General features: G+C 40.1%; 1 protein-coding gene across 2 annotated transcripts; it reads right to left on the bottom strand.

The window, feature by feature from the left end:
- Window positions 1–331: 331 nt before the first annotated feature.
- On the bottom strand, window positions 332–27125 carry tep1 (telomerase-associated protein 1). 2 transcript variants are annotated; one of them, XM_037083240.1, is made up of 57 exons: window positions 26968–27124; window positions 25487–26025; window positions 25193–25396; window positions 24883–25032; window positions 24321–24485; window positions 24094–24231; window positions 23840–23911; window positions 23447–23568; window positions 23122–23279; window positions 22216–22325; window positions 22051–22129; window positions 21038–21230; window positions 19470–19755; window positions 19205–19366; window positions 18913–18966; window positions 18276–18400; window positions 17965–18030; window positions 17367–17510; window positions 16934–17225; window positions 16637–16758; window positions 16382–16495; window positions 16127–16244; window positions 15530–15718; window positions 15246–15433; window positions 15019–15157; window positions 14660–14881; window positions 14428–14520; window positions 13939–14074; window positions 13327–13486; window positions 12901–13034; window positions 12715–12803; window positions 11692–11806; window positions 11486–11512; window positions 11177–11399; window positions 10932–11052; window positions 10439–10563; window positions 10246–10345; window positions 9877–10032; window positions 8708–8917; window positions 8449–8505; window positions 8121–8256; window positions 7657–7716; window positions 6484–6735; window positions 6177–6328; window positions 5817–5924; window positions 5608–5712; window positions 5313–5442; window positions 5109–5182; window positions 4813–4939; window positions 4253–4383; window positions 4016–4137; window positions 2900–3046; window positions 2663–2762; window positions 2236–2347; window positions 2029–2111; window positions 1754–1858; window positions 332–838 (listed from the first exon to the last, which is right to left on the bottom strand). In XM_037083240.1, exons 2-57 carry the CDS (start codon window positions 26021–26023, stop codon window positions 719–721), a joined length of 7959 nt encoding a protein of 2652 aa, XP_036939135.1. In that variant the 5' UTR covers window positions 26024–26025; window positions 26968–27124; the 3' UTR covers window positions 332–718. The 2 variants fall into 2 exon arrangements, with proteins under 2 accessions (XP_036939135.1, XP_036939136.1); XM_037083241.1 differs by having other exon boundaries at window positions 719–838; window positions 14702–14881; window positions 26968–27125.
- Between the last annotated feature and the right edge of the window lie 141 nt (window positions 27126–27266).

Genomic DNA, 27266 nt, shown 5'->3' with positions numbered 1-27266 from the left:
ATATAACAGAAGCACTTTGGTGCAGATAACAGAGTTGTAAAAGCATTAGCTGATAAGCTGTGTTTACATGTCAGCCACTGATGTCTCACACAGTCTCCACAAAACATGTTTCAAACAGCAAGCAACCCTTTGGTCTTGGTTTAATCCACCTTTAAATATGATCGTTCACTCAAACAGGGCTATCACCACCTTTGCTTTTATCCCACAACTATAAAATAAAAAAGAAATGTAATGCTGACAGATGTGTCAACAGTAAAGAAATATACAGAGAGACATATTTCTAGGGGGTTGTCTCATTTTGTCCTTTGAAAACAACAACAAATTACAGACTGAACATAACTTTAGTGTCAAAGAAAAGATTTTATTTTTCACCATCTTTTTCCACTTCAAGTGTCTCATATCCCACATTTCTCTTTCCACATACAATTTTCAACTAAAAGAAATAATTCAGCTCACACAAAACTGATATTTTCAAAATTCAAACATATTCTTTACACTTGATTGTTACATTTGCAAGTTTCACTTACTATCTAAATTAAAAGGCACATGTAAACATAGGACTCCTTTATTGTGGAGTAAATAATTTTACTTAAGAGTTTTTTGTAAATACATATGGTGCACATTCACTATAATGGAAGCGAAGAGGAAGCTAAACAACCTTTGGTTTGTGTAGTTACATTTTCTTAAATGCTGAATTAAGTTTTTAGTATTTTAAGTCTCATTCTTTCCAGGACAGGAAGTACAGCTTTCCCTGCACGTCACCACAGACCAGCTCGGTGGGTGTTTTAGGGTTCACCTCCAAATTCACGACCGGTCCTTCACACACAAACATTCCCACCTGGGGGAAGAGATAGAGAACAGAAGATGACAGTCACTGAAAGACTAATGTCTTAGACTGTGTTTAATCTTTTTTAAAATATAAGAAAAATGTCAATAACCAATATATTTTGTCAATATATAGAGAAAATGTAATCTGATATTTTTTATAAGACATTGCAAATGTATTATTAAATATATACAGTTTTTCAATACATATGAAGATACAAAATATATTATTTTTACAGATACAAAACTAAACCATTAAATGTACAAACCATGTATTAAAAATTAATGTATTAATTAATGTACAAAATATGACATACATTGATATTTGTGTTTTAATTTGCTTCTGTATTTACTTGTCTTTGTATTAATCCACTTATTTATTCATGTTTCCATTTAATTTTGCATTAATTTTATTCATGTCTAAATTCACTTACTTTTATGTTCATTTTGTTATTCTTTACCCTTTGCATTTTGCAAGATACAAAATAAATAAGTTGAAACAAATAAATAAAAACACCCAAGATTTTTAACGTATTAGATTTACATATAAGGAAAATGTTTTTCTATTGCACAAGAAAACCTTCTTGACTTGAGTTAGATGAGAAGATGGGTCCACCTTCTTAAAGGCAGCAGCTAGTTAGCTTAGCTTAGCATAATAACAGGCAACGGGGGAAACGGTTACCCTCCCTCTGTCCAAAATTAATAAAATCCATCTACCAGCACCACTAAAGCTCAATAGTTAATACCTTATGTCTCATTTGACTTTTAACTTTGTTAATGTTGGACAGAGCAGTTAAGTCATTGCTTAGACAACTGTCTGATGCCATCGTATTCAGCGTACAAATATCTTGTCATCTAACTATCCACCATGGAGCGAGTAAGTATGTTTCCTAAAATGTCAGACTGTTCTTTGAAGACTGTGATGTACCTGCTTCTTTGTCTTTCTGTCCCACAGCTTCACTGTCCTGTCGTGGGAGGCGGAGATGATGATGCGGTCAGTGAGTCTCAGCACACTGATCCTGTCGCTATGGGCCTGGGGATAAAACATCATCATTAAAAAAAAAAAACATAGCTATGAAGATGTCACTAAATCCTGCACATCGGACCTTTATGTGAGAGTCTGAATGCTGGATTTTATACATTTTACGATACAACAATATACATTCTTTTTACATTTGTTCTTCACAGTGTCTGAGCTCTTACAGGTTTTCTGTTGCTCCATGTGGAAGGCTCCGGAGGCTGTATGAACCACATGTTGCCCTCCCTGTCTCCACACACGACAAAGTCTGAAAGAACGTACAAGACGTTGGATGATAAACAATACAAATCAAAACAGTAGCAGTAGCTCAAGTAGCCATGGATATGCTTGAAGAAAGAGTAGTAACTAACAGTTTTAGTTTTGCTTAGTACCTCCTTTCATCGTTACAGCTGATATCATGCTCCTTTTCTTCTCCTCATCATTGGTCTCCAGGTTCAACATACTGAAAGCTGAACTGATGTGGGTTTTGGGGCCCATGCCAAACTGAGGGAGGAGAGGATACAGGCAACAATCACATTTACTGAAAACAAAGTATGTGGTGCACTTAACGTGAGGTTTGACTTGACTTTTCACTGAAATGTTTGGACATCTGAGACAAAAAGGAAATGTTCATTTAACAAACTGATGTCACATTATCTAAACTGGAACAATGATGATATTGTTTTATATAAAAAAAAGTTTAGCCAAGTAGAATCATTTAATTGGCAATGAAACATTTTCATTTCATTAAATACTTCCACTATTTTTTTACTTTTAATATGTGTTGTTTTACTAGATTATTATCATTTACAAACTCACAATGAAGCCAATGTGAACTTCTCCCTCTGATTCGCCCACCAGCCACATGCTTTTCTCGTCATTACGGATGATACCCAAAACTCGGACATTATCCTCCCAACTGCAATACAGGCAAGAAAGAAAAATCCTCAATGTAAAGGGAAACGAAACCCAGCAGCACCTTATCGTATCAAAGAAATTAGTTTTCTCTACAGTCAAAAAACCTAATCATCATCAACTAATCATGTATGTAGTTACGATGTGACTCTGTAGTTCCACATGTTGTCGTCATTGTCAGATGGGACGCTGAATATTTGTCCTATGCGTGACACACCAATCAGGACTGAACAGTAGCTGAGGTGGATCACTGGTTTTGTCACGTTGTACGTGTTGACCTTCACCAGGCTGTAAGCAACAGGAGGACAGAGCAGGATGGGTTAGTGCTGACACTCAAGCTCATCACAATAGATCTGCTGTCCCCATAGAAAAGGCGCTCTCAATTTCACATCTTGTTCTTAAAGTCAACACACATATATCACAGCTCCCAAACATCAACAGTGAGCTGTTACAATATCTGCGAGTGTTCCCAAACTTTGGGATCTTTGTTTAAGATTGTGGGTTAATTATTGTAAGCAATGTTCAATTCTTGCATTTTTGGATGAAAGACCTGAAAATCTAACTTCTTAAAATTCATATGGCCCTTTAGTTTGTTTTTTTATTATCAATATTATCATTTTGTAAATGATCATTATTGTTTTGTAGCTACACTGACGGCTCAGAGTGGTCGAGTGGGAGTAGGAGTGAAATGTTGATACAAACTCATCTTGTAAATATTGATGAAAAAAGCTATAAAAAATATATGAAAAAAAACAAAACAACTAAATTTGGGTTAATGGAGCACTCTGAATTAATGCACTGACTTTAACACATTATTCTGATAATGTGGACTTCTCAATTCACTTCTTGTCGTCCCTTTCAATTAACTGCAAATTTAAGGAAGGAAAACAAAAAAATAAATTTTGTCATCTACATATTTCTTTAATATTTGTTTTTAATTTTGTACAAAGAAAAAGGCAGTGAACTTTTGGTTTGTATTTTCAATTTTTCCCTGTCACATTCAGCCCCTAAAGAGACGGGAACTAAAAGAGTGTTTCAGACAAAGGAGGAATACAGAGCTGCAGCACTGGACAGTTTTGGAAAACCAATGTGCTTTTTGAGCATTAAGGCATGCAAACTTATTCTAATAATAACCCAAAATAAAATTATGACGCTGAAAATGAGCATAACATGTCTCATCTCAAGAAATAAAATAACAAAAAAAGGAGGATGGTGCAGCTGGTAGCTTAGTAGTGTGACTGATTTGCTGTTGTTTACCTGGCGGTGCCGTGTTGTTTATTCCACACTAGCTTCCACACATCAACAACAGGTCCCATGTAGGCGACAGCAAACTGGTTGTCAGGCATGGAGCAGATTGCTGTGATGGCCCTGTCAGAAGTCTGACATACACCCACACGTACGCCCACACAGACACAGCATGTGAAAATCTAACCAAAACAAACACGTGTCCACTGTACATCCGTTTATTTCTTGTGTACTGATGTATGCCTTCACCTGCTTTTGTCCAACCACGGCATTGCGTTGCCATAATCTCAGCAAACCGGATTCATAACCGGCGAGAAGTAGATCATCTCCGGGAGAGAAGCAGAGAGCTGTGACTGAGCCTTTCTGTGTTGGAGATCCCTCTGGAAAGACAGAACACACAGGTGAACTGGGATACACTGCTTATTAACCATGTAGTGTCTTCTTCACTGAGGAGTGTCATGTGATGACTGCGAAGAGTAATATACACAGAAAAGAGTGTTTTCAAATTATGAAAATGACCTGGAACATTGTGACTTGATTAATGGAAGATTGACAAGATTATTCTGCAGACATGAACAAACTCTGACAGGTTAGTTTGGATGTAAAAAGGAGACATTTGGGTAATGTGTTTCTTCATCTCATGAAAGATGCTGGAATTTATCAGTAAAAAACAAGACAGTAAAACACAGACGACTTTGTTTGAAAGATGCATATGCTGCATGATCAGTTGTATATTTGTATATCCATAAAGTGTAAGGCGTAAAATACATATTCATGGCATTATATAAAGGTAGAGTATCAAGTATTACGTTCTGTCCAACACCAGGATCGCAACGAGCGGTCTTCAGAAATAGTGTAGAAATCTGGGGACCTTCCAAAGCAAGAAACTGCAGATACTGCACCGCTGTGACCCTGGAAGGTCATGCTGTGCTCCACCTGAACGTAAAGATACAGAGAAACAGAGAAATAAATGACAGTGTATGCTCTGTTATGTTCAAAAACCATGAGGAAGTCATTATTTCCCTGCATCTAGACTAAAAAACAACTAAAGATGAGACCAAATCAACAAACTAAAATGCATAAACTTTGATTCTCACTGACAGACCTGTAGTGGTTTCCAGAGCTGCACTATACCATCGTCAGACGCAGTGAAAACAGACATCTCTTCTGGGTTGACTTCTGTGGTAAAAACAAAAAACAAAAAAAACTCAGCCTCGGACTCTTATCATATCATATAGTATGAATTTAAAAGGGAAAAGCAGTTTCAAATACTGTAAGTGTGCTTGTAGTCATTTTCCAGTAAGCTTACCTGTATTTGGCAGGAGGGAGCAGTGATGGATACGCTGCTTGTGTGCAGCAATGTGGGAGATTTCAACACCCGTTTTCCAGGTCCAAACGTGGAGCACTCCTTCTGCACAGCCAGCGATCACATACTGACCCTGCACAAAGAAACACCAAGTCAACACAAGATCTCAATCTTCACGAAATATGGAGCTCATTTTCTCCATCAATGCGTCAATGAAATGCATACAAGTTTTTTTCTGGAGAGAAGGAAACACCGCATCCTGTATTTTCTCTGACAGACAGATGTGCAATTTGCTCACCACACAGCAGACAGATGTAAGAGGGCTCCTCCAGGAGATTTCTTTCAGACATTCGCCTGCCAGCAGATCCCATAAACAGAGCCTCCCATCGTTTGATGAGCTTATCTGGAAGAGAAAAGGGAAGCTGATAAGGATCCCTTAATTTAGTATAGTAATATGACTTTCTCTGGTTACATTTCTTTACAACACTGACAGTAATGAAGATTTACCACACAGTCTGGAGTCCAAACACAGCCGGTGATCCAGTCTCTGTGAGAGTGGGGGAGTGACTTGGAGAGAGCAGGAGGAGACGCAGTAACATCCCAAACCATCAGGGCCTGAAACAAAGACACTCATCAGTACTGCGCTGCACTGAACAATCACAGACTCATATCTACAGTACCGATTAGAGTACCGACTGCCAGTCATGCCCATGCTGAGGCATTTTTTAATTTCCAGGGTAGAGGCACTTTAGCCAAACATCTGGGGTTTAGTTACTCTTAAACACCCCTACAGCAATTGTTTTCTATTAATATGGTCAGTGTTCGCATCAAAAACAAAATCTTAACTGTAGCTCAAATATATTGTACCTGATCTTTCCCACCAGACAGCAGCTGTCCACCATCGGGGCTGAAAGCCAGACAGGTGACTCCTCCAGTGTGGCCCCTCAGAACTGCATGAGGGTCCATACAGGGGTCTTCAGCCAGAACGCTGAGCAGCCACAGAAAAATGGTGCAGTCATCTAATTCAATGAGATACACAGAGAATAATACAGTAATCAGCAGAAAATGTCTGTTCCTTAAAAGCACCTTGTACTTGAGAAATATATCATGTTGCTCTAAAAACCATGATAGCATGTATTTCTCTGATGTTCAAGGACATTTCTCTAACACTTACCTGAAGCTGAGGCCAGGTATGTGGAGTTTTGCGCTAATGCCAGGACGACGCCTGATTGGGCACCAAATAATCCCTGCTCCTCCAGGCCTCCCAGCATCCCCTCCTCTCCTCCTTTTCTCTTCCACACCCTCACACGCTTGTCACTTCCTGCAGTCAGCAGCAGCTCAGGTTCCTTCTTCTCCGCGTCCAGAACGACCCACAGCATGCACAGAACGGACACGTCAAGATATCTGGGGGCCCAAATCTTCTCAGCTACGATTAGAAAAGATATATTCTCAGTATCTTGACGTCTTTCATCAGTTCAATTTGTCAGCTTTAGTTTTATCCATATACACAGAGCATTCACTTATTCAGATGCTATACATAATAGTGCTGCTTGTACTCTACTATCATGTGTCTGCATAGCTTGTTTGACTGTTCTCAGTAGAACAGTTTGTACTTTTTATCGCATTTGGATTTTTCATCTTCAAGAGTATAGACAAATCTCTGTGCTTCTAATGGGGATCCATAAATAAACATACACAGTTATAGTCTGTTTACCAGATCTACTTTGTGATTTTACAACTCATACAGGGTGAAGGAGAGTTGGGGTATACACTCCTGCATCAGGCAGGTTATCTATGTACGTTCATGATTGGTGTCTTTGTTATTCAATATAATCTTTATTTACATTTCAGGGATTGTTACAATTGTATTAGTTTCATTTCTTGAAACTATTAAGGTGTATCTCTTTGCTTTGTATTTGCTGATTGATGTTATGAATATATCATCTTATAATTTAGTGGCTTGGTGAAACCAGAGCTTCATCAATGTTCTCTTGGGAGATGTGTTAGTTTGTCTTTTGGTTTCTCTATTGTTGTTGCAGTATGTTTATGTTGTCTGCTCTGAGCTATTTCACTTGAGTACCTTTTGTTATTCTGCACAATCAAAGTCTATATCTATATCATCTCTTTTTCCTCCTTCAAGATCTTTGGTGAAACCCTTGTAGGGCTGGGCAATATAAAGATATATAGTTATCAAAATATAAAACTATATATCATCTTAGACTTGGGACATTCCTACGTTGTTGCTGTAAAGTGATGTCATTTTCTTCTTCTTCTTTTAATATTTGTCTTTTCCCACTTGGTCATTATATCCGCATTACTGATGATTATTTATCAGAAGAAGATGTACCTCTTTTGACCCCCTGTGGGAGACATTCAATCCATGACACTTCTTCCCTTGTTTGCTCCCCTGCAGTAAAAGAAAAAAAAACATTTTTTTTCATCAAATCAGGGCAGAACACTCCACAAAGATGCGGCCCTGTGTACTCCTGGGAATGAACAGGAAGGCTGTTGATGTCTGGTTTTACCATCTGACCTGAGTGATACGATCACAAATGGATAGTGTCAGTTCACACCTGACATTAAGCGTGTCTTGCTTAAGTGACTTATTGCCTAAATAAACACCTTCACCACCTAAACAAATGGATACGTGTTTTATACAAAGAAAAAGAACATGAAGCCATTCCTTCTGATTTTTCTTGTAGGCATTACTCACACACCTGTATTTGTTCCATCAGATGGCATCATCCAGTGATTCAATCTAGTAAAGTGTAAAGCTTGTTTTTTTTTGACATTCCTAGCACATAATCACACCTGTATCAAGACTGTAGACTTTGAAGCCGTCTCCATGGTATCCAACAGCAGCATACGCTCCATTAACAGCCACACACAGAGCAGCGGGCCTAGAGGATACAGACTTCCGTTTCTTCGGAGGAGGCTCCACCTCGTACTAAAAGATCAAATGAGAGGATCTGTATAGGAAATACAGTGCCAAATAACAAAAAATATATATACTTATGTCTGGTCTTTTTCAATCATACAGTTAGTATGTTTACACACAGACGATAGCTCAGCTTAAAAATTATGAAGATGAGCTAAGCATGAAGTTCACACTTAAACATAAGACGGATGAGGAGCTTACTTCATCATTTATTAATGCAGTGTCTGCACGCCCAAGTCCTCCTGACCAGAGCTGGATCTGTTTGACAGAAAGACAAGAAGATACAAAGAAAAAGGAGTTTGGTTCATTTCAAAATCAGTGACAAGAAGAAACACTCAAACAGTCCAGATGGCTAAACAACACTCAATGTAAGAGTAAAAAAAAAACACATTATCTATTTAGGGGTGAACTGTCCCTTTAATTTTAAGTATTCATGTATGTACATGCAGCAGTGACTCACCATGTGATCAGAGCCAGCACTCAGCAGCATGCTCCCTTCACACAGGAAGGTGAGGGCCTCCGTGGCTCCGGTGTGAGCCTGGAAACATCCCACACAGGTGGAGGTGGGCACTGACCACACCCTGACCTCTCCAGACATGGAGCCAGAGCAGAGCATGGATGAGGAGGAGAAGGAGACGCTGCGCACTGAGGACTGGTGACCGGACAGCGACTGAGGGAACAGAGTGGACAACTGTGTTTTTAAAAAAAACCCAGCAACAATGGCGATCATCTATCCGCAACACTGTAGTATGATTATAATTTTATCTTTTCCCTCTTACATCCTATTGAGAAGGCCCAGCGCTCTGCCCATCTTGTGTTGATGTAGTATATGTTAATGGCTGAGAGGTAATTTTTTGAAATTAGCCTTTCTGTACACTACTTGCAAAGCTGGTTAACTGAGTTGTTGGCTTCATTAAAACCAACATTGTGCAACTTATGTTTGTCTTAAAATAGCTTCAGAATAATTTTGATGGTACAGTGTCTTATAATAGGGTGAATGTTGTCTCTGTCTCAGCCACTCCACCCCCATCACTTTTTTTCTGCACTGAGAGGGAAGGATCACAGCATTACATACATCCTTCAAGATGCTGCAAGTAGTTTTCAACACGTTCCATTGATATGATGTAGAGAGTTCTGTTTATAGATAGTACCTACATTACATTTGCCAAAGTATACCAAACTTGGGATTAGATTTTACAACAGCAGTGTTGCACTCAGAACCTGCAGGGGGCACCAAATTGCACAACATGAAATTGGCATTTCTTGCAATTTGCCGCCCCCCACAGTTTCTGTGTGTTACACTACAAACACCGTATCATCAAAATGATGCTGAAGCTGTTATTTTAAGGCTAAAATAAGTTACATCATGTTGCTTTTGCCCGCAGTCAACCCGTGACGAGCCCCAAACCAGCTACAGTTGCCAGACACAACTCAACTCTGTTCAGGAAACCTGAGAGGAAGACATTTTCAAGAGTGTCTGCATGTTCAGATCTAAGTAGTTGGATGGAATGGCAAATCCCAGCTGTGTTGTCCTGACATGCTGGGTCAAACTGCGTCAAACAGAGCCAGCATGTGTGTACGGAAAAAAACCCACATGACTTTTTTTGGCCTCTCCTCATGATAACTCACCACTTGAGTTTTATTCTGGAGCCAGTTCCATATAATCACATTTCCATTCCAGCAACCAGCAGCCAGCAGGCGATCCTCGGGGTCAAAGGTCACACAGTTTAAGGGGCCAGAGCCAGGCAGGGACGCTACCTCGTGACCTTTAGTCGAAGACCACACCTGATAGATGAACAACATTCAGTCAGCGTGATTAAGGAAGATTATCACTGACTGTTGAACGGATTTGTAAAAAGTTGTGTCTAGTCTTCCCCCCACATAAAATAAAGAATAAAAAATTAAAAGTAAAAAGGTATTTAAAAATCACAGTAAATGTAGAAACACAAACACCAGAAATAGGAACTGATTTTCCAATGTGATTTGTTTAAGACTAACTTTAAGCATGGAGTCCAGAGACGCAGTTGCAAGGTGCTTCATGTCTTCAGTGGCGTCGCTTGCTGTTATCGCGTAAGTGTGGGCATTAATAACAGCAGACCTGCAGGGAATACAAATCAATTAACTCAAACATCATTAGCCTGTGCTGTATCTCAAGAATCTAATGGTTAGTTAAGCCTGAGGTGTATTTAACCTGCAGCCACTTTCGATGTCCCAGAACTCTACTCGTCCATCAAAGGAGGTGGTAGCGAGACGTCCGTCCTTCAGAAAGACGGAGCTTGAAATGCCGTCACAGCTGCTCACCATCGATTTCACCTCCTGTTCACATCCATGAGAGAGTGATGTTAGATTTTTTTTCTCAGCACATTTGAAAACTGGACAGTAATTATTCTCAGATTAAAAAAAAACAAAAAACATGACACATTCAAAATTATTGTGTTCACATGCTTGATAATACATTTCTGCAGGACCGAGAAACCTTAAATGCCATATATACAAATTTCTTCAGTAAATGTAAATGTTCTGACTGGGAACTGAAAATTGATAGTCTGTAAGTCTGTAACTGGTCAGGATTGCTTCTCATTTTCAAAACAGAGTCCATGAACACAAACTACCCAGTTAATCTACAATGCCTTAAAATGAATGACAGGATCAGGGGACATTTCTACTGGAAAATACGTTCATACCTGTCCGGTCTTTGTGTTGAAGAAATGCAGTGTTCCCTGACTGGTGCCAACCACCATCTGAGCTTCATCTGAGCTCAAAACCAAACAGGTCGGAGCTGAGGAGAAGGTCGACACAAGCTTCCTGTAATGAAACACACAAGACCATAGACCGTAAACACATATTAAATCAAAACACTCAACAAAAAGTGGATTTGGGGAACACTTCCGCACAGTTCTCATAACCACCTGACAGACATCCTTCTCACCTGAGCCCTCGAAGTTTCTCCTCATAGTCATTGTTCAGCCACTCGACTACTCGGACTCCACCTTTTCCCATCAGGCCTTGTGCCCAGGTGTGAGCAAAGGTCTCAGGAGGCTCGTTGAGGGCTTGCTGAATGCAAAGAGCCGGCCAGGATGAGAGCAGGAAGGAGTGGCGCTGCACGAAACTCCAGCACTCCAGCAGTTTTAGACGATCCGCGAAGCCATCATCTGAGAACACAAAGATCAATTTTTATGAAGAAGGAATTCAACACAGATGAAAGAAAATTGTGAGTTATGTGTTTTTAAGCACTTACATGACTGCACACACTTGCTTTTGTCATCTACAGGAAAGGCAAAATATCACAGGATACAAACATCAGGATTTTGGGTTTTGCCATCATTCATCAGCAAATGCATACAACACACAGTGAAGGATTAAAGGGAAGAACTGTCTCCAAAGCAGCGCAACTGTCACAAGTTTTCACCACATTTGTCATACAGCATCGTCATTCACACTCACCACAGGAGCTGTAGATCTCAAGAAGGTGGTGTAGGAGGCTGTGGCGCACATTAGCGTACAGGAAGTAGTAGCTGGCAAGCAGAGAATAAAGTGCCTCCAGTTGGCCACTTTGAATCTGAACAAAGCAAAAAAGAAAGAGCTCAAATCTACAAGAGATTGAAAGTAACTGTGGGAGAATTTCTTTGCACAAAATCCCTCTGCACAAAAGTCCTGATTGAGTAAAATTCACAGTCAATACAGAGCTTCGACAAACAGTGTCATAAAAACAATATATTTGAAAAGCTCAGCAACGTCGCTTTCCAGAAATCTCAAACCAGTTACTCAAGAAAATCCACAGACTTTGTTGTGAGCACTTTCATGCAGGAGCAATTTTGTTTTTGTATTGTTGTGCTCATGGATAAGAGGCTTGTGTCTGTGACAGTGCAGGATGTAAAAATGAATGTTGTCCACCTTGGCTGAGCTTTTGGTGATACAAACAGAAAATGAAACTGCTCACGGGTCATGATTTGTGGAAATAGTCATTGTTGTTGAGTTGTTTTTGACACCACAAGCTGAGTGCCATCTAGTTCCAGTATACTGGAGTGAAAGCATTCATCCTTTTGGCAGATATCTCCAAAAATCCTAATGTAACTGGCTAATAGCACTACAGGTAAGAGGAAAAATGTGTATTTTTGATTTGGATGTGAGCTGGGAAAAACTCTCAACAATTACATACATGATGATGGATGTGTAGGTCCAAACATTCTGAAAACTAATACAGTAGTAGCAAGTGAGATTAGGTAGGCAAAGTTCAACTAAAAATACTTGATGATTACAAACTGAGCCAGCTGATTAAAGAGAGCAGGCACATATGACCATCAGTGCTCAGGATTTCTGATTGTTATGCCAGGGTTTTTCATTAGTGAAGACATGCACAGAGTTTGTTTTGTTTTTGTAAGAAAGTTTAGACTATCATTTCTTTTTACATCTCATTGCTCATGATGCTAAACTTTATGTTATGTGCAGTGGAAGGGGACAACTAACCAGGTTGGACGGCAGCTGCTTGACAGAGTTGGCCTCACAATGAAGGAAGGTATCTGTGCCCTGCTGGTCAGCCAGTGCCCACAGATGACCTGTATAAACAGACGGCACAGTGACAGAAGATTAACCGAAATATAGCGTGAACTGTACTTACTTGAACTGATTTATAAGACACTGTACATATTTTACCTGCCAGAACGAGGTGAGCTCTGGTTCTGTCAGTTTTGGCTGGGAGGAGAAATTCCTCAAAGGCCCCCCTCACCTCCCGATTGGTTAGAGCCAGCAGGTTGTCATTGTCGTGGCATTGAGATAAACCAATCAGACTGCAAATAGTGATCCAAACAGGTTCAATAACTTTTTGTCCTTCAGGAGTGTTTGAGATTATTCCCTCAAACATAAAAGACATCTAAAAGCCCACAACTGTTTAAACCATTTTGGTGCATTACATTTTAGTGGAAAGAGAAATATGTATTTGAAAAAAAAAAAAAAATGAAATAAAATAAACTTGAGTGAAAATATTTTGTTATTGTATCCGCAAGTTGGAGATGAATTTTCACATGCTGCCACAGTCATTACTTCTTGCCGTTTTGCTTTCAACTCGTGTGGGATTCATACCTTTTTAAACTCTGCACCATGTGCGTGAAAGGTGCCATGGGAATACGTCCTTTGGGCTTCCTTGACAGTTGCAATACTTTCTGCCATGTGACCTGTTCGTCCCGTGATGAGAGGTCACTGCATGTGTTCAGCACAGAGTAAAAGTCGCTCTCCCTCAGGCCTGTCGATCAAGAGGAGAACATCTTTAGGCAACCAAAAACAGATTACCCAGATAATTTTTAATTGTCAAATAACACATTTTCTTGATTAATCAATTAGTTGTTTGTGCTCTAAAATGTCAGAAAATGGTGAAAAAAATCAATAAATTTTTTCTCAAGCTAAAGATGACACCCTCAAATGTCTTGTTTTGTCCACAATTCAAAGATATTCAGTTTAATGTCATAGAGGAGTAACACATTTTAGAAGCTGGATCAGAGAACTTCTTCTTTTTTTCTTAAAACTTACTCAAACCAATAAATGGTTTGTCAAAATAATTGAGCATTAATTCAATAGCTGACAACTAATAATCATTAAAGCTACACTAGCATCTGTAGTATTGAACTTCCTGGAAACCCAAACTAGCACTTTATAAAGTTTAAAAATAATGCTCCAAAATGCGTTAAGACGTCTTACCAGTGGTGCTGACAGTGAGTGCTGCCAAAGCCCAGCGAAGTCCCGACAAGTCTCTGTACTGTGAGCAGAGTCTGTCCAGGCTGTACTGCACCAACTGACTTAGAGACTGAGGCAAGTCCTCGAGGCTCTCCTTCAACTAAGACACAGAGAGTACATTATGAGTTAAATGTTATTGGTAGCAGCACTACCACTGGGTATCGCACTTTTTATGAATGAATTGCCTCGATACTATTGAGTATCGAAAAATGTCATTCAATCCCAAAATCTCATCTGCATCAGTGAGCCAGTAAGCATGCAGCATGTTTGTTGCACCAAGATCTAATAGTGCTATAGATTGGCTGTCTTGAGGCATGCAGGAAAAACACTAGGTTGCACCCAGTGATGAGGCTCACCACATGTATGTGTAGTGTAATCTTTTTTTCAAATGGATTTCAAGTCAAGGTATCGGTTGAAAATGTAAAAAAAAAAAGAAAAAAAGTGATACTAAACCTTATCAAAGGAGGCATAGTTCCTCAGGTCTTCACAGGCCAGGTGCAGGTACAGAGGATTCACTGCTCCCTTCTTCATTGTCAGGATCTGGAGCTGGACAAGCAGGCAAAGCAAAATGTGATGTTTCCTTACTTTGCATGTTTCATTTTTTTTTCCTTAAAGAGTGTTTGTTATCAGTATCAATAGCAGAATCATGAAATTAAAATGTCATGACCAAGTTCACAAAACATGCCATTGCTGTGATGTCGACGGCTGAAAAACATGTGAGAAGCACCTGGTTGTTGAACGCAGAGTCACTGAGTTTCTTCCCGAAGGTGTCCAGTCCCTTCTCAACTATCTCCCTGCGGTCTGGCATGGTAAGCTGTCCCAGTTCAATCAGGACACCTCTCTTTTTCTTCATCAGCGTTTGTGACTGTGCTGCTTTGCCTGTGACGCTCACGACTAAACAAACATTCTGACAAGAAAAAAAGAGAATCTCAGTTTTACTGTTTCAAAGGAATTCAGTGGGTATTATTTCAATAGTGTTATTTTTTCCTGTGTCCAAACCATGCACAGTTATAAAGACCAATGTTTTTTGTCCATGAAACTGACCGATGGAATCTGCTGTGGAATCCAATCAGAGCTGAGCTGACCTCTGCTGTCCTGGACAAGATCCAACCCATCAACTAGCAGCACCACAGGTTTTTTCTTCATCTCACCCAATCTGATGTGAAATTCTGACAGCAAGTCTCTGTGATGACAGGAAATAGCTGTCAAGTGTATAGACAATATGATGTACTTGTCAGTGTTGTCTCAAGGGAAATCTGAAATATGCCTACTTGTAAGAACGGGGAAGAGGTGATTCCATTCCAGCATCTTTCATCTTTCTGAACCACTGAACGAGGCACTGAAGCAGGTTTTCCACAGAGCGTGCTGATTGGCTAGCAGCTGTAGAGTAGGAGAAGACGTCACAAACAAGGTTTTTCTTAGACTTTTCTCCAGTCCTGAGAGCGTCTGCTAGAGCAGCCTGCGAGGAGAGAGATACAAAAAAAAAAGAGTTTCTATGGAGAGAATTTACACTCTGTTAGAATAGAATTAAGTAGAATTCCTTTGAGAAATCTACCATGAAGACAGTTTTGCCCTCTCCAGGTCCCGCCTCCACCACCATCATCCCTCCTTTGGAATGGAGCTGCCCCACTATATCCACAGCGCCGGCCAGCAGCTTCGCCCTGCCGAAGAACTGCCTCTGCAGCGCCCCCTGGTGCACCTCCTGCTCTGTTACACCGGACACAGCCTCAGCCTCTGCCTCCTCCTGCCATGTGGAGAATAGAGAGTTTATTAGCAGTCTACTGTATGTTGTATATTAGCACTGTTGACATTTTTGACAGTGACAATGATGTTGTTTTAGTGCTGTACCACTACAGAGAAGCTTCTTTCCTCAGGCTGTGAGACGACATAACTCACCCTCACCACTCCAGCATGAAAAATAGTTTATATATCTGTATACTGTAGAAATAGGTCATCTTCTTATTCACAATCTCATTTGTTTCTCAGGTCATATAGAGGTATCAGCGCTTTAGTAAGACTGTTTCTTAACCAGTTAAAAGGTCCTTTAAGTACATTTCACTAAATGAGTGGAATGCGTCTTCCAAAACAGAGCTAATTTTGGTTAATGAGGTGTTTGGATAATTAAACTGATTGAACAGTCAGAGTAACTCACTTCCACAAACTGCTTCAGGACCGCCGTCCACAGGTCCTCCAGCACTGCTTTACCAAAGTCCTCCAGGTTTTTCAGATACGGTTTCCCGTCCACTACTCCTCCCCATGCACATGGGTAACTATGACAGAAAAATGGAGGTCTCAACTAAAAAATGTTGTAATGGTTTCATTTAAGAATGCAATAGAGTGGTGTCCCACAAGTTAACTCTTTCTTTTTCAGCTTCAGTGCAGTTTGAATATGACAAAGACAACTCACTTCTCAGTGACCTTGACTTTATTGTCCCGCAACCTTTTCTTCAGAGACGCCATTTTAGACTCAGCCTCCTTTGATTCCGGAACAAAGTCAGATCTCCAAGCAACAGGAATTGATCTGAGAGCAACAAGAAGAAAATGAAATAAAAATGATTACTTAAATTTTGGCTTCCAGCAAAGTTAAAGGAAAAGCTTAAGTTAATAGAAAAGTTAAAGGAAAGCCAATAGTGATAGGTGAATGTGAGTATGTTTTGCATACTTGACGACGTTTGGATCTCTGAAGTAGCAGAGCATTCGCTGGTGCGCTGAGTCGGGGTAAAGAGCCTCAAACTGACGGATCTCCATCTCTGTGATAGACAGGCCTGCTGGGGCTGACGCCAGCTGCACACAAAGAATTCAAATGATGCTTCTGTCAACATTTAAAAGAATATTTAAAATTCTAATGCACATTTAAAAACTGGCAGAAATGCTCTTTTACTTTTAAGTTTTAAGGCTAGTTTGATTTTAATCTCAATTTTAATAAAACATCCACAGGACAAAGCATCAGTAGTCTCACCCAGCCGTGCTGCGGCAGGTCGGGCAGGACAGGTTTGGGGGGCACCAGGCCATACCTCTCCCCCAGGATTCCTATCATCATCTGGCTGCGACACACCTCCGACAGGCATAGCTGCGTGGCCCGTTCTGACTCTTCCTCTGTCACACCCCAGCGCAGCTCCACCTCCTGCAGGTAGAGGCAGTGTGATGCAGCACGACGCCGCAGCTCCGGGAACACGCTCCGCACCAAGATATCGCGCTCGCCATGCATGTCTCTGAAGGTGGAGGAGATAAACACGCGTACACCTCGCCACCTGAGGGCAGAGGAAGGAGTTGGTGTTGAACTTGTGTGGAAAAGGGAGGGAAAAAAAGATCTTGGACAGCAGACCATTAATGTAAAAAAAAACAAAAAAAAACTGCTCAGACCTGCTTCTTTAACATGAAATAAAACTTACCTTAACTTGGGGCTGGCTGGTATTTCCACAACATTATTTGTGGCCTCAGGACTTTTAGCTCCGTCTGGTGGTGGGATGTTGTACAGTCTGTCTAAATGCTCTACATGGTCCAGCAGCCTCGATGATCCTCGTTCCGCCACAAACCTGATCACGTATTCATAGAATTAGTTACAAATCGAGGAAAAATACACTTATTTGTCCCCTTGTACAGAATTTGATGAGAATGTCAATACCACTTTAATGTCTGTAAGATGAACCTACAGCCAACATCCAGTTAGCTTAGCATACAGGCTGCCAACAGTGGGCAACAGCTAACAGCTGCAATTGAAGGGTAACAAAATCCAACATGACAACAGCTCTGTGAGGTGTTAACTGGTGTGCTTAAGAGATGCAGGTAGGTGGGGTTCATTTCCAGTCGGCTAATGCTATTCTAACCTAACAAGCTGCTGACTCCATCTCCAAGAGTGATCTATCATCTCATCTAACATTCATCAAGCATATAAGCAAGATGATAATAATAATAATAATAATAATAATAATAATAATAATAATAATATAAATCTGTTCTTGGATGAAAATGCGAAAGCAGACACTTTACCTCAGCATTTGTTCACTGAAGCCTGTCAGTGTCACACAGTTCCTGTCAGGCGAGAGCTCTTCTTCTCTGCAAGTAGTCAATACAATGATAAATGCATTCAGAATAAGTTAGAGACAGGAAGGGAACCAGAAACCAGCTGAGTACCTGTCTATGCTGAAACAATGTAGCTGGAAAACAGAAATAGAAACTTTTTAAAATCAATTTCAAATTTCGCCACTGACTGTGACTGGTTGGAGCGCAGCTTTAGCTTCCCAGTACTGTCTATAGAATACAGGAGAAACAGCAGCTACAGTAGCGGTTTGGAGCTTTACCCATCTGCTGACAAGAAGAGTTGCACCATGAGGGCTTTGTCATTTATTTCCTTCCTGTAGTTGTTGATGGTCGCTGCAGTCCTGCGTTCTGTCCATCTCTCAGTCACCACGATGATGTTGTCCACCTAAGTTACAAAAGCATATAATGTCTGATGTCAAGGGTGACCAGCAGGCGTCCTGTACGGTCGTCTAAAGAAGAAAATCAAGACCATCTAAAAAAGTACTGTGCTTCCATTCTGAAACTTGTGCAACCTGCAAAGCGTATAATAAATTAAAAATATATATATTTTTTTTATTTATGGTTTGTCTATTTGCATGTGTCATGATGAGATGGTCCTGATATCTCAGGAATGCATGTGAACCTCCAAACTTCACCTGCTATTTCTTCTCCAAATAGCTTCCTCCTTTAAAGACTGAGTCATCTTTTAAATGTGCGTGAGTGCGCTGTTAGCCAGTTCCACTGGATGCGTCACATCTGTTATAATTGTTTTTAATACCACTTTTCCTCCCTACATTTGAACACAAATATCTGTTCTTCTCTGTTATTCTCCTTACATGTTAAAAACAGTCTTGTTATAGATTATGTCTTCCTGTTGCAATTACAAACAACTGTTTTAATCATAAAACTCCTACCTACCTTGTTTGACTTGTTGAACACTGTGCCGATGAAATCATTTTCTTCATAACCTGACTGAAAAAAAAAAAACTTAATGAATCAATAAAGGCAAAAATCTATTAACAGAAACTTCAAAACGGCAAATCTATAAGTCTACCAACACGATTTTTTATTCACTTAAAGCACTTTTTAAGTACATTTCTTGGATATACTTCACTTCTGTTTAATCCCTCTCCATGAGGGATTAAAGTAGGATGAGAAGAACTTCATTATATGAAATGCAAGAGGGATTCCACGATAAAAAACAACAAACCCTGGTTTTGGCCATTTGCTTCACTACAGTCCTGATGTTATCCAAAAGAACATCAGACTTCAGCTTGATTTCTTCGCAGTGAACCCAATCAATTAACAAGAGCTGACAGTCCTCGGCACTGCTGGCAATCATCAGAGAGAGCAAAGCTCCCACCTCCCTCATCTGAGAAAATGTTAAAATATGGACACATCAGCATAAAGTCAAATAGCCCATACATTCAGTGATAATGGCAATTATACAAAAAAACAAAAAAACAGGCTCTTACAGAAGGAGTAAGCTTTTCATCTACTGTCTCTTTCCTCCGTCTGCTTGGGGGCTCCTTGCATTCCCCATCCTCGTTGTTGTTGTCCTCCTCCTCCTCGTTCTTTTGCTCAGGGTCTGGTGGTAGACAGAAGTCGTATTTCGGTTTCGCGTAAGTGCTCATGTTATTACTGAGCACGATAACGGTGCGTCCAGGGAGTGGGGGCAGGTTGAAACGACAGGAGATCTGGACCGCCGTCTCCAAAGCTTTGCGGTAACGGTCCAACAGATCAACAGTGTACAGCTTCTGACTGGATGAAAGCATAGACAGAGAGAGAGAGTGAGAGATATTAGAGAACTAAGCACATTTTCTTTTTAATCCAAGCAGATGTGATCGTACCAACAAAATCTCCCAAAGAGCAAAAAAACTGTGCACTGTGGTTTTAGCTAATTTTTTCTTGAGAGGCAGTTTTGTTATGCCATGTTTTTGTGCTTCCCTGTGATCAGGCAGCTCACTTTGAGTTCCTATAGGTAGGTGCTGCTCACTGTTTTCCCTGATCAGTCATGGTTGATTTTTTTTCAGGTGGAGAACTTACAGACACTCTGCTATCACTGATGCCTCAAAAAGCTGTAATCAACTGTGAATGTTCCTAATTGATATTGTGCTATATCAGCAGCAGACAACGAAAAACTGATTTTGTACAGCTTTTAAAGAGTAAAATTCAGGCACTTTCAAGATACACAAACCAACAATTTCCAGACTCTTGAAGCCTCATCACACCTACATTGTTAATATGAATGCAGATATATTTTTTTTTTATACCCACTCGAATCAATATATACTGTCACTAAATTTGACTGTATGTTTTGATCATAGTTATTATTATTATTATTATTATTAAAGGTTAACTCCACCAATTTAACACATTAAAGTGGGGACTACAACTGCATATATGAAAACATTTTTTAAAAGACCTTTTGTGGCCCCCGAGGAAGAGATCTAAAGAGTTCTAAAAATTGCCTCGGGTGATATCATAGGCTAAGCTGCACTGAGGTTAACGTAGGTACCAACTTTTGGAAAGCAGTCCACTGGCCTGCATTGCACTCCTAAAACACCATAGGACTCATTATGGACAGTTTAAAAACAAATGATCAAATCAATACAACAGAACCAGAGATATCGTGTTTTTATTTCACGTATTCTTCTTCCTTTTCAAAACCTGGCGCCTGCATTACCCAAAATGCAGCTCAGTCACAGAGTGACATCATTGGAGGCAATTAATCAGATTACATGCAGCTTCCTCTGGAGCCACAAAAGGTTACCCTTTAAGGAGACACCAAACAAATGAGGACAGATCATTTCATTAAAAAATGTAAAAGATATTTGTTTCATATGAATGACTGTGTAGACGAAAGACCATATAATGTTGAAAATCAAGCCTTTTCTAACCAAAGACTGAAATTCAGCGTTGTCCAAACTTTCAAAACTTTGTAGGGACCCTAAAAAACAAATGTGGGTTTATACTTAAAACTACATTATGTAGATTATTGTTTTTTTTTCAAACCACTGAAACTCAAAGGAAATTTTCATACTTGGCCTTTATGTACTGGGCCCTCTTCATTCGGTAGAGTCGATAGACAAAGGGCACTCCAAGTGCCACCCTGATTCTACTCCTTGGAGCTTTATCCCACTCCAGACTACTGTAGCGCTTGCTCTTGGGAATCTTCTTCAGGATTTCCGCCAGGGTTGTAGCAACAGAGGGGATTGCTTTCTGTGATACAGAGGCTGGAGGACAGAGAGGCAAAGAGGAGGTTCTGTCTGTTTTTAGTTTTTTTTTCTACTTCATATTCACTGAGAAAGGTTTGTTAAGGTACTTTACTTTATCAACATATTTTGGTTTAATATCAAAAGTTGATCCACCATATGAAACACTACTGATATTAGTCCATCTTTCGATAACTTGGATGACTTGGGTCCAAGCTCACCAGTTCCTACTGATGATGCAAATTTTCAATAATAGAGATGTAATGTTTCACTAGTTAAAAAAAAAAATGATGGGAGCATTGGGGGCAACTGGGATTCAAAACTGTGGATGAAGAGATAAAGAATTTTCTGGCAAAAAAATATTCATTGGTTCCAGGTGCTCCAATGTGAGAATTTCCTGCTTTTACACTTTGGATGGTTGGCCAAACAAAACAAGGCATTTGAAGATGTCACCTTGTGCTTTAGGGTGTCGTGGCGAAGAATTTTCTGACCTGTTATAGACCAAACAATTGATCGATTGATCAAGAAAATAATTGGCAGATCCATTGATAATCAGTTGCCATCCTTCTCTTTCAGTGAGCTTTGTTAATAAAGAAAAATACAAAATATCACCAGCCTCGTTCTTTACAGCTACAGTATTTATGAATATAACTTCTCAATTATAACCTGGATCATTTTTTGTTCTTCATTTCAAAATAAATTTTAGGTAGGACTGTCAGCCTTTTTCCATATACTAAATGAGTGGAATAAAATACCACATCTAAAAAACAAGCTACCTAAAAGTTCTTTAATCAGATTTCAGTTAAGAGAATGAGAGCCACTTGATGTGTTTGTATCTCACCCAAAGTGTGAAGCTCCATGATGACTTTGTAGGCAGCAAGGAACCGAAAGGGAAACTGTCGGCTCTGGATAACAGCATTCTGTAAGCACATCAAAAACACAAAGTTACACAAAGCATGTAATAACATGTCCTACAAATGTTTTATTATTTAAAAAAATGACTAACCTTATTGGTCAGTCTGCTGAGGACCTTCTTGTGATGAGCCTCACTGATGCCCTTAATGATCATGTTCCTCAGGTTCCTCAGCATGGCCATGAATGGAAGAGACTTATTGTCTAAAATATAGAGACGTAAATCAGAGAAATGTAAATGCAACTTAAGTGAATCTTTGAATATCCAAGCACCTGTTCACATTCGGTTTTAGCGTCCACTCTGAGTGATCTGATCACAAGCGGAAAACTTCCAGCTCATCAATTCATACCTGGCATAAAAAACGTCAAGAAGCGACTTGAGTGAGCTCTTGTGATCGGATCCAACTTCACCGATCAATAATAAAATAAACACCTGCATCATTGAAATAGATGGATACAATACTTTTTACACAAAGAAAGAAATATCTTCATGTATAACATTTGAAGACAAATAGGCCCAAATAGTTAAGAATGTGTTGTGGACAGTAATTCCTTAAGTCTATATACAGGGTTTCTGCAGGTTTGAATGTCAAATTTAAGACATTTTCAAGACCACTTTGAACTAAATTTAAGACCTTAATGAAGTACGAAAACGTCTATGTAACCTATATGTAAAATATGGATGTATTTAAGACTTTTTAAGGCCTAAAATTGAGACTGTCAAATTTTAGACTTTTTAAGACAGAAACCCTGTAAATATAACCTTTCCCTTACCACAGCAAGTCTCAAAATTTTGCCTTTTTTTAAAGGGAGTCTCCATCATCTCCACAGATTACATAATTGTAGCTTATAATAGTTATTGTTTGCTGTATCTGTAACATTTGTTGTGTTTACCAGCAATATGTTATATTCTTTAATAGATCTGGTGTAAACGGTGAAATCAGTGCGCTCAAACACCTGCTGGAAGGTAAGAGTGCCTGTATGTATGTGCTCAGCAGACCTATGAGCTTCTCCCAGGTGGCGGCCTTGTTGCCCTCCAGACTGACCAGCCGTTCCCATGTCTCAGGCTCTTTGAGCTTCATTCGCTTCCCGGCTCTCTCCCTGTCCCAGTTGCCCTTCATTCCACTGCGGGTGAACGTCTTCAAGTCAGCAGGATACCTGTGGCCAACACAAACACATTTTAAACTGGAAGGAGAACAAGTCCAGCGTCAAGAGTTACTCGCCTCTAGGAAAGCCTGAGATTACACGACAGGCCCGAGACTGCTAACTAAACACCAACTACATTCAACCAACTTATCAAGCGTAAAAGTGTTTGTGTGGCTTACTTTTTTCCCAGGATGGCCATAACATGTTCAGCCGGTTCTTTAATGTGAAGCCTCTTGATCATCTTCTTTATACTGAACTCACTCTGCTTTTTATCTACCACCTTTTTCTCCTCTAACTGCAACTGCACACACAAAAAAACAGTGTTTAAACATGAGTGTGTAGCAAAACAAAGAATGAGGAACACGCTGAGGAGGAAGTCCAATACGTACAAAATAAAGAATCACCAGGACACAGACTAAATATTTTTATCCCAGTCTACACTAGGCCCATAACTGCATATATAGCAGAGGGGTATGTGAGCTAAAACTTTTTTAAAAATATAACTCGAAATGTAAAACTGACCAAAGAACTCATTGAGTGACACCAAAGGAAAGTACAGTATATAAACTTACAAACTTCTTCAGCATAGATTCATGTGATCTGAGCAACCCTGCCCACGTACTCAGCTTCTCATTAGTGGGTTTCTGAAAATCAAAGACAGTGTGCATAGAGCAAACAATGAAGAAATTAACAGTGGAGTGTTGATTTATAGAAATTAGTTAAGACCAAAATAGAAACTGCACAAACAATCTTAATAATTGTCAATAACACTGGTGTATTTGTACCATTTGGTTTCCTCTTAGTTTTGAAATGAACGCTTCTGTACCTTGGCTTTGCGCCTGTTGCGGTTGTGTTTACAGCGGTGTTTGCGTGTGTTGTATTTGGCCAGCTGATACTCGCTGAACTGCTTGAACTTGTCAGCCATCGCCTTCTTCAGGCAAGCTGGCATGGAGCGGCTGAAGCACTGGAAACGGACAAACACTGTTAAGACTTGGAAGACTTAACAGCACCAATGCATCCAGATTCCTCATTAAGACGCTCATTAAGACTTACCATGCTATAGATTCTAATGACTTCCAGCCAGTCTGAGGGCAGCTGCACTGCAGTACAGAAGTACCTGCGGACATGTGGCTTGGTGGAGGGCAGATTGGCAGCCAGTGCCAATAAGAAGTTTGCTGTGATGCGGATGTTCAACTGCTGTCGAGTGTAAACCGCCACCTGAATGGTTAAGGAAACAACAAGCACGCTGTACATGACCAACCAAAATTATTACAACCGAATTCTATCGTTGATTGAACGTTGTCAACTTAGGACAGTCAGGTTTTGGTAACTGTTTAAAAAATGGTTTTCTACCAAATCATGTAATTTCTATGATACATTTTATAGTATTCCTACTATTTTTTTTTTTTGACATGTCATTTCCTGGGCTGATTTTTTTCTTGATTGGTTGACCATGATAGTAGCATGATGATGAAGTCCTGGTAGGGTTAAAGCATTACTGTTATAAAGTTAACATGAAAGTTCAGGAGCACCAATCCAGTTTGGGGATATAAATAAAAATGCCTTCAGATAAATACCCCCACCCCCACCCTCCTGCAGGGTAGTACATACACACCTTGAGAGGAAACTCTGGGTCATACTCAGAAATCTCCTTTGCGAGGTTTGTGATCCTGGTCCAAACACTGTCCTCTGAGTCCCAGTCCTTCTCACCTGGAGCTTTGCTCTTATTGACCAAGGAGCAACACACAGAGTTCAGCAGGAGATACTGTGGAACAGCCAGAGGGACAATGACGTAAGTGTTAAATTAAACCAACACATACAAAATAAGCACAGGGATATAATTTCCTGGCACTGGAGCAGAGAAATATTAAACTTGCAAACACATACAAATGCACTCATATGCTGTTTAAAATCTTTTCTCCAACCTTTTTGTCCTTCCGCTCCTCTTCAATCTTATCATCTCCTCTCTCAACCTCAGCAAATTCCTCCTGTCTGATGTCCAAAATATGTTCGAATTCCTGGTTAACTATTTCCAGGGCAGGTAATTTCATGATTGTCCCAGCATCCTCCTCCTCCATCTCCTTCTCCTCCCCTTCAGATGAAACATCGTCATCTTCCTCAGAATATGTCTGATGCAGAAGTAATCACATGAAAATAGTGTTAACATGGAAAAAGATTAATCAAAGATGGTGTTCAACAGGTTAAAGCATTTCATGTACCACACTTATTTCTTCACAACAGGACTGCATCACTTCAGATGTTTCATCTCCGTCTTCGTCCTCTCCATCATCCCTCTTCTGTTCCTCATCCAGAGCATGATGTAGGAATGAAGGAGTGTGAGAAAAGCGATTGCGCAGAGCACTGCTGCTCAAGGATGTGGAGAGCAAAGACGCATTAGGGGCAGAGGAGAGCGGAGAGTAGCTAGCTAGGAGCTTGTTCTCGGTGCTGAGGAGAGGGGAGGCAAGGAGAGGGGAGGCGAGGAGAGGGGAGGTGAGGAAGGGCGAGAGGGAAGAGCTGGAGAGAAGGGATGATGAGGTGGAAGACAGACTGGAAGGCTGGAGAGAGGGACAAGAGGAAGGATTTGCTGCAAAATCTAACAGTGGAGAGTGAGGCTGAGGCATCAGTGTGGAGGTCTGCGCTAAGAACTTATTCTCCAGACTCAGAGGAACATAGTTGGAAGACAAGCTTCTCCCACATGTGGCCTGCTGCTGCTCTCCTTTGGCCACATTTGGCTGCTGCAAAGTCAGCGCCCTCATCCCTGCAAAGAAACACATCAGTCAGAAGGTCAGCGGCTGTCACATGTTCGAGCTCCTCCTCTCATTCACAAACACAATCCTGCCTAATCCTAGATAGCACGAAGTATTGACACAAGCAGCTCAGCAGCATTTTTACTGCTGTTTGAACAGTGTGTACTAAGGTAGTTATGGGCGTGTAGAGGGCGTCAATTAAAAGCATCCATAAAAGGGTACAAAGTCTAAAAAAAACATCATGCCAGGAGCACATAACGCATAGATAAAATGCTAAAGGTACTCATATCTAAACCGCCATACAAATCAGTTTGGTCGTGGTCGAAACGTTGGCTACCATGCAAAAGCTTACTGCAAACCAAAAACTTTGACCAAACTTTAGACCAAATGAAAACAAAAAAAAAATCTTTAAAAAAACAATGCCAACATGTTTATTTGGTGCACGGCAAGCCCTTTCTTCACTCTGGTAATGAAGGATTTTTGGCATATATTCATAAACATGTAACTTCTCAACTCCTAACTAGACCGTGTAAAGGACACTATGAAGAACAATGTAGATTTGGAGAGAAAATTCAAACTCAGAATTTGACTATTTACAATATTAGGGAGTTAATAACACAACCTCAGATATATTCATGCTGTTTTCGTGACTTTTTTCAGTCATGAAAACAGAAAAAGCTCAGTCAATAAAGACATCTCCCCCCTATGATTAAAATCCCTTTCCCAAAAACTTCATAGTGCCCCTTTAACTAACTAGAAACTGGCGTCACCTCTCAGAAGTCAGCCACCAGTTTCATCTGCCATATATGAATCTAACTCGGACATTAGTTAATATTTAAACATTCAACATAAGTCATGGGGGTTCCTGGTGGTTTATTTCTTTGCAATGACTCAATACTTTGAGTAGGTGTGGCGGTTAGCCGTTAGCAACCAGGTCATACGCGGAAACTCACCTCAATTTAAGGTTGACAGGCGTAGAGCTGACCCTAAACAGACGTGTCCTCTGGAGTATTCAGTTTCTGTTTGATGAACTGTGGTTTTGGCATCAAACTGACACTATCTCTGCTAGCTTGGTCTGGCTGTTGGTTTACAGTAAATTTCCTCACCCGAGCAGCTGCCTGGCTACCCTCTCGAGAGCGCTGATTGGTCAGTATTATTGTGTACTTTTTTACCGTAATACCTCCTATATGAAATAAATAAATCGAATATTAGGTCGAATGGTGGCGGAATTTTCCAGGACTTAAAGCAATAA

Source organism: Acanthopagrus latus, chromosome 21, assembly GCF_904848185.1.
Source record: "Acanthopagrus latus isolate v.2019 chromosome 21, fAcaLat1.1, whole genome shotgun sequence".
NCBI classification, from domain to species: domain Eukaryota; kingdom Metazoa; phylum Chordata; class Actinopteri; order Spariformes; family Sparidae; genus Acanthopagrus; species Acanthopagrus latus.
This window is presented reverse-complemented; position numbering and strand designations above follow the sequence as displayed.

Excerpts from the sequence above, each read along its gene's own strand:
- tep1 (XM_037083240.1), bottom strand. The coding sequence starts at position 26,023 with ATGAGGGCGCTGACTTTGCAGCAGCCAAATGTGGCCAAAGGAGAGCAG. Across the intron at positions 16,759-16,933 it reads ACCTGCCGCAGCACGGCTGG|CTGGCGTCAGCCCCAGCAGG; the intron begins GTGAGACTACTG and ends CTTTGTGTGCAG. Across the intron at positions 13,035-13,326 it reads ATGGTGCAGAGTTTAAAAAG|TCTGATTGGTTTATCTCAAT; the intron begins GTATGAATCCCA and ends CACTATTTGCAG.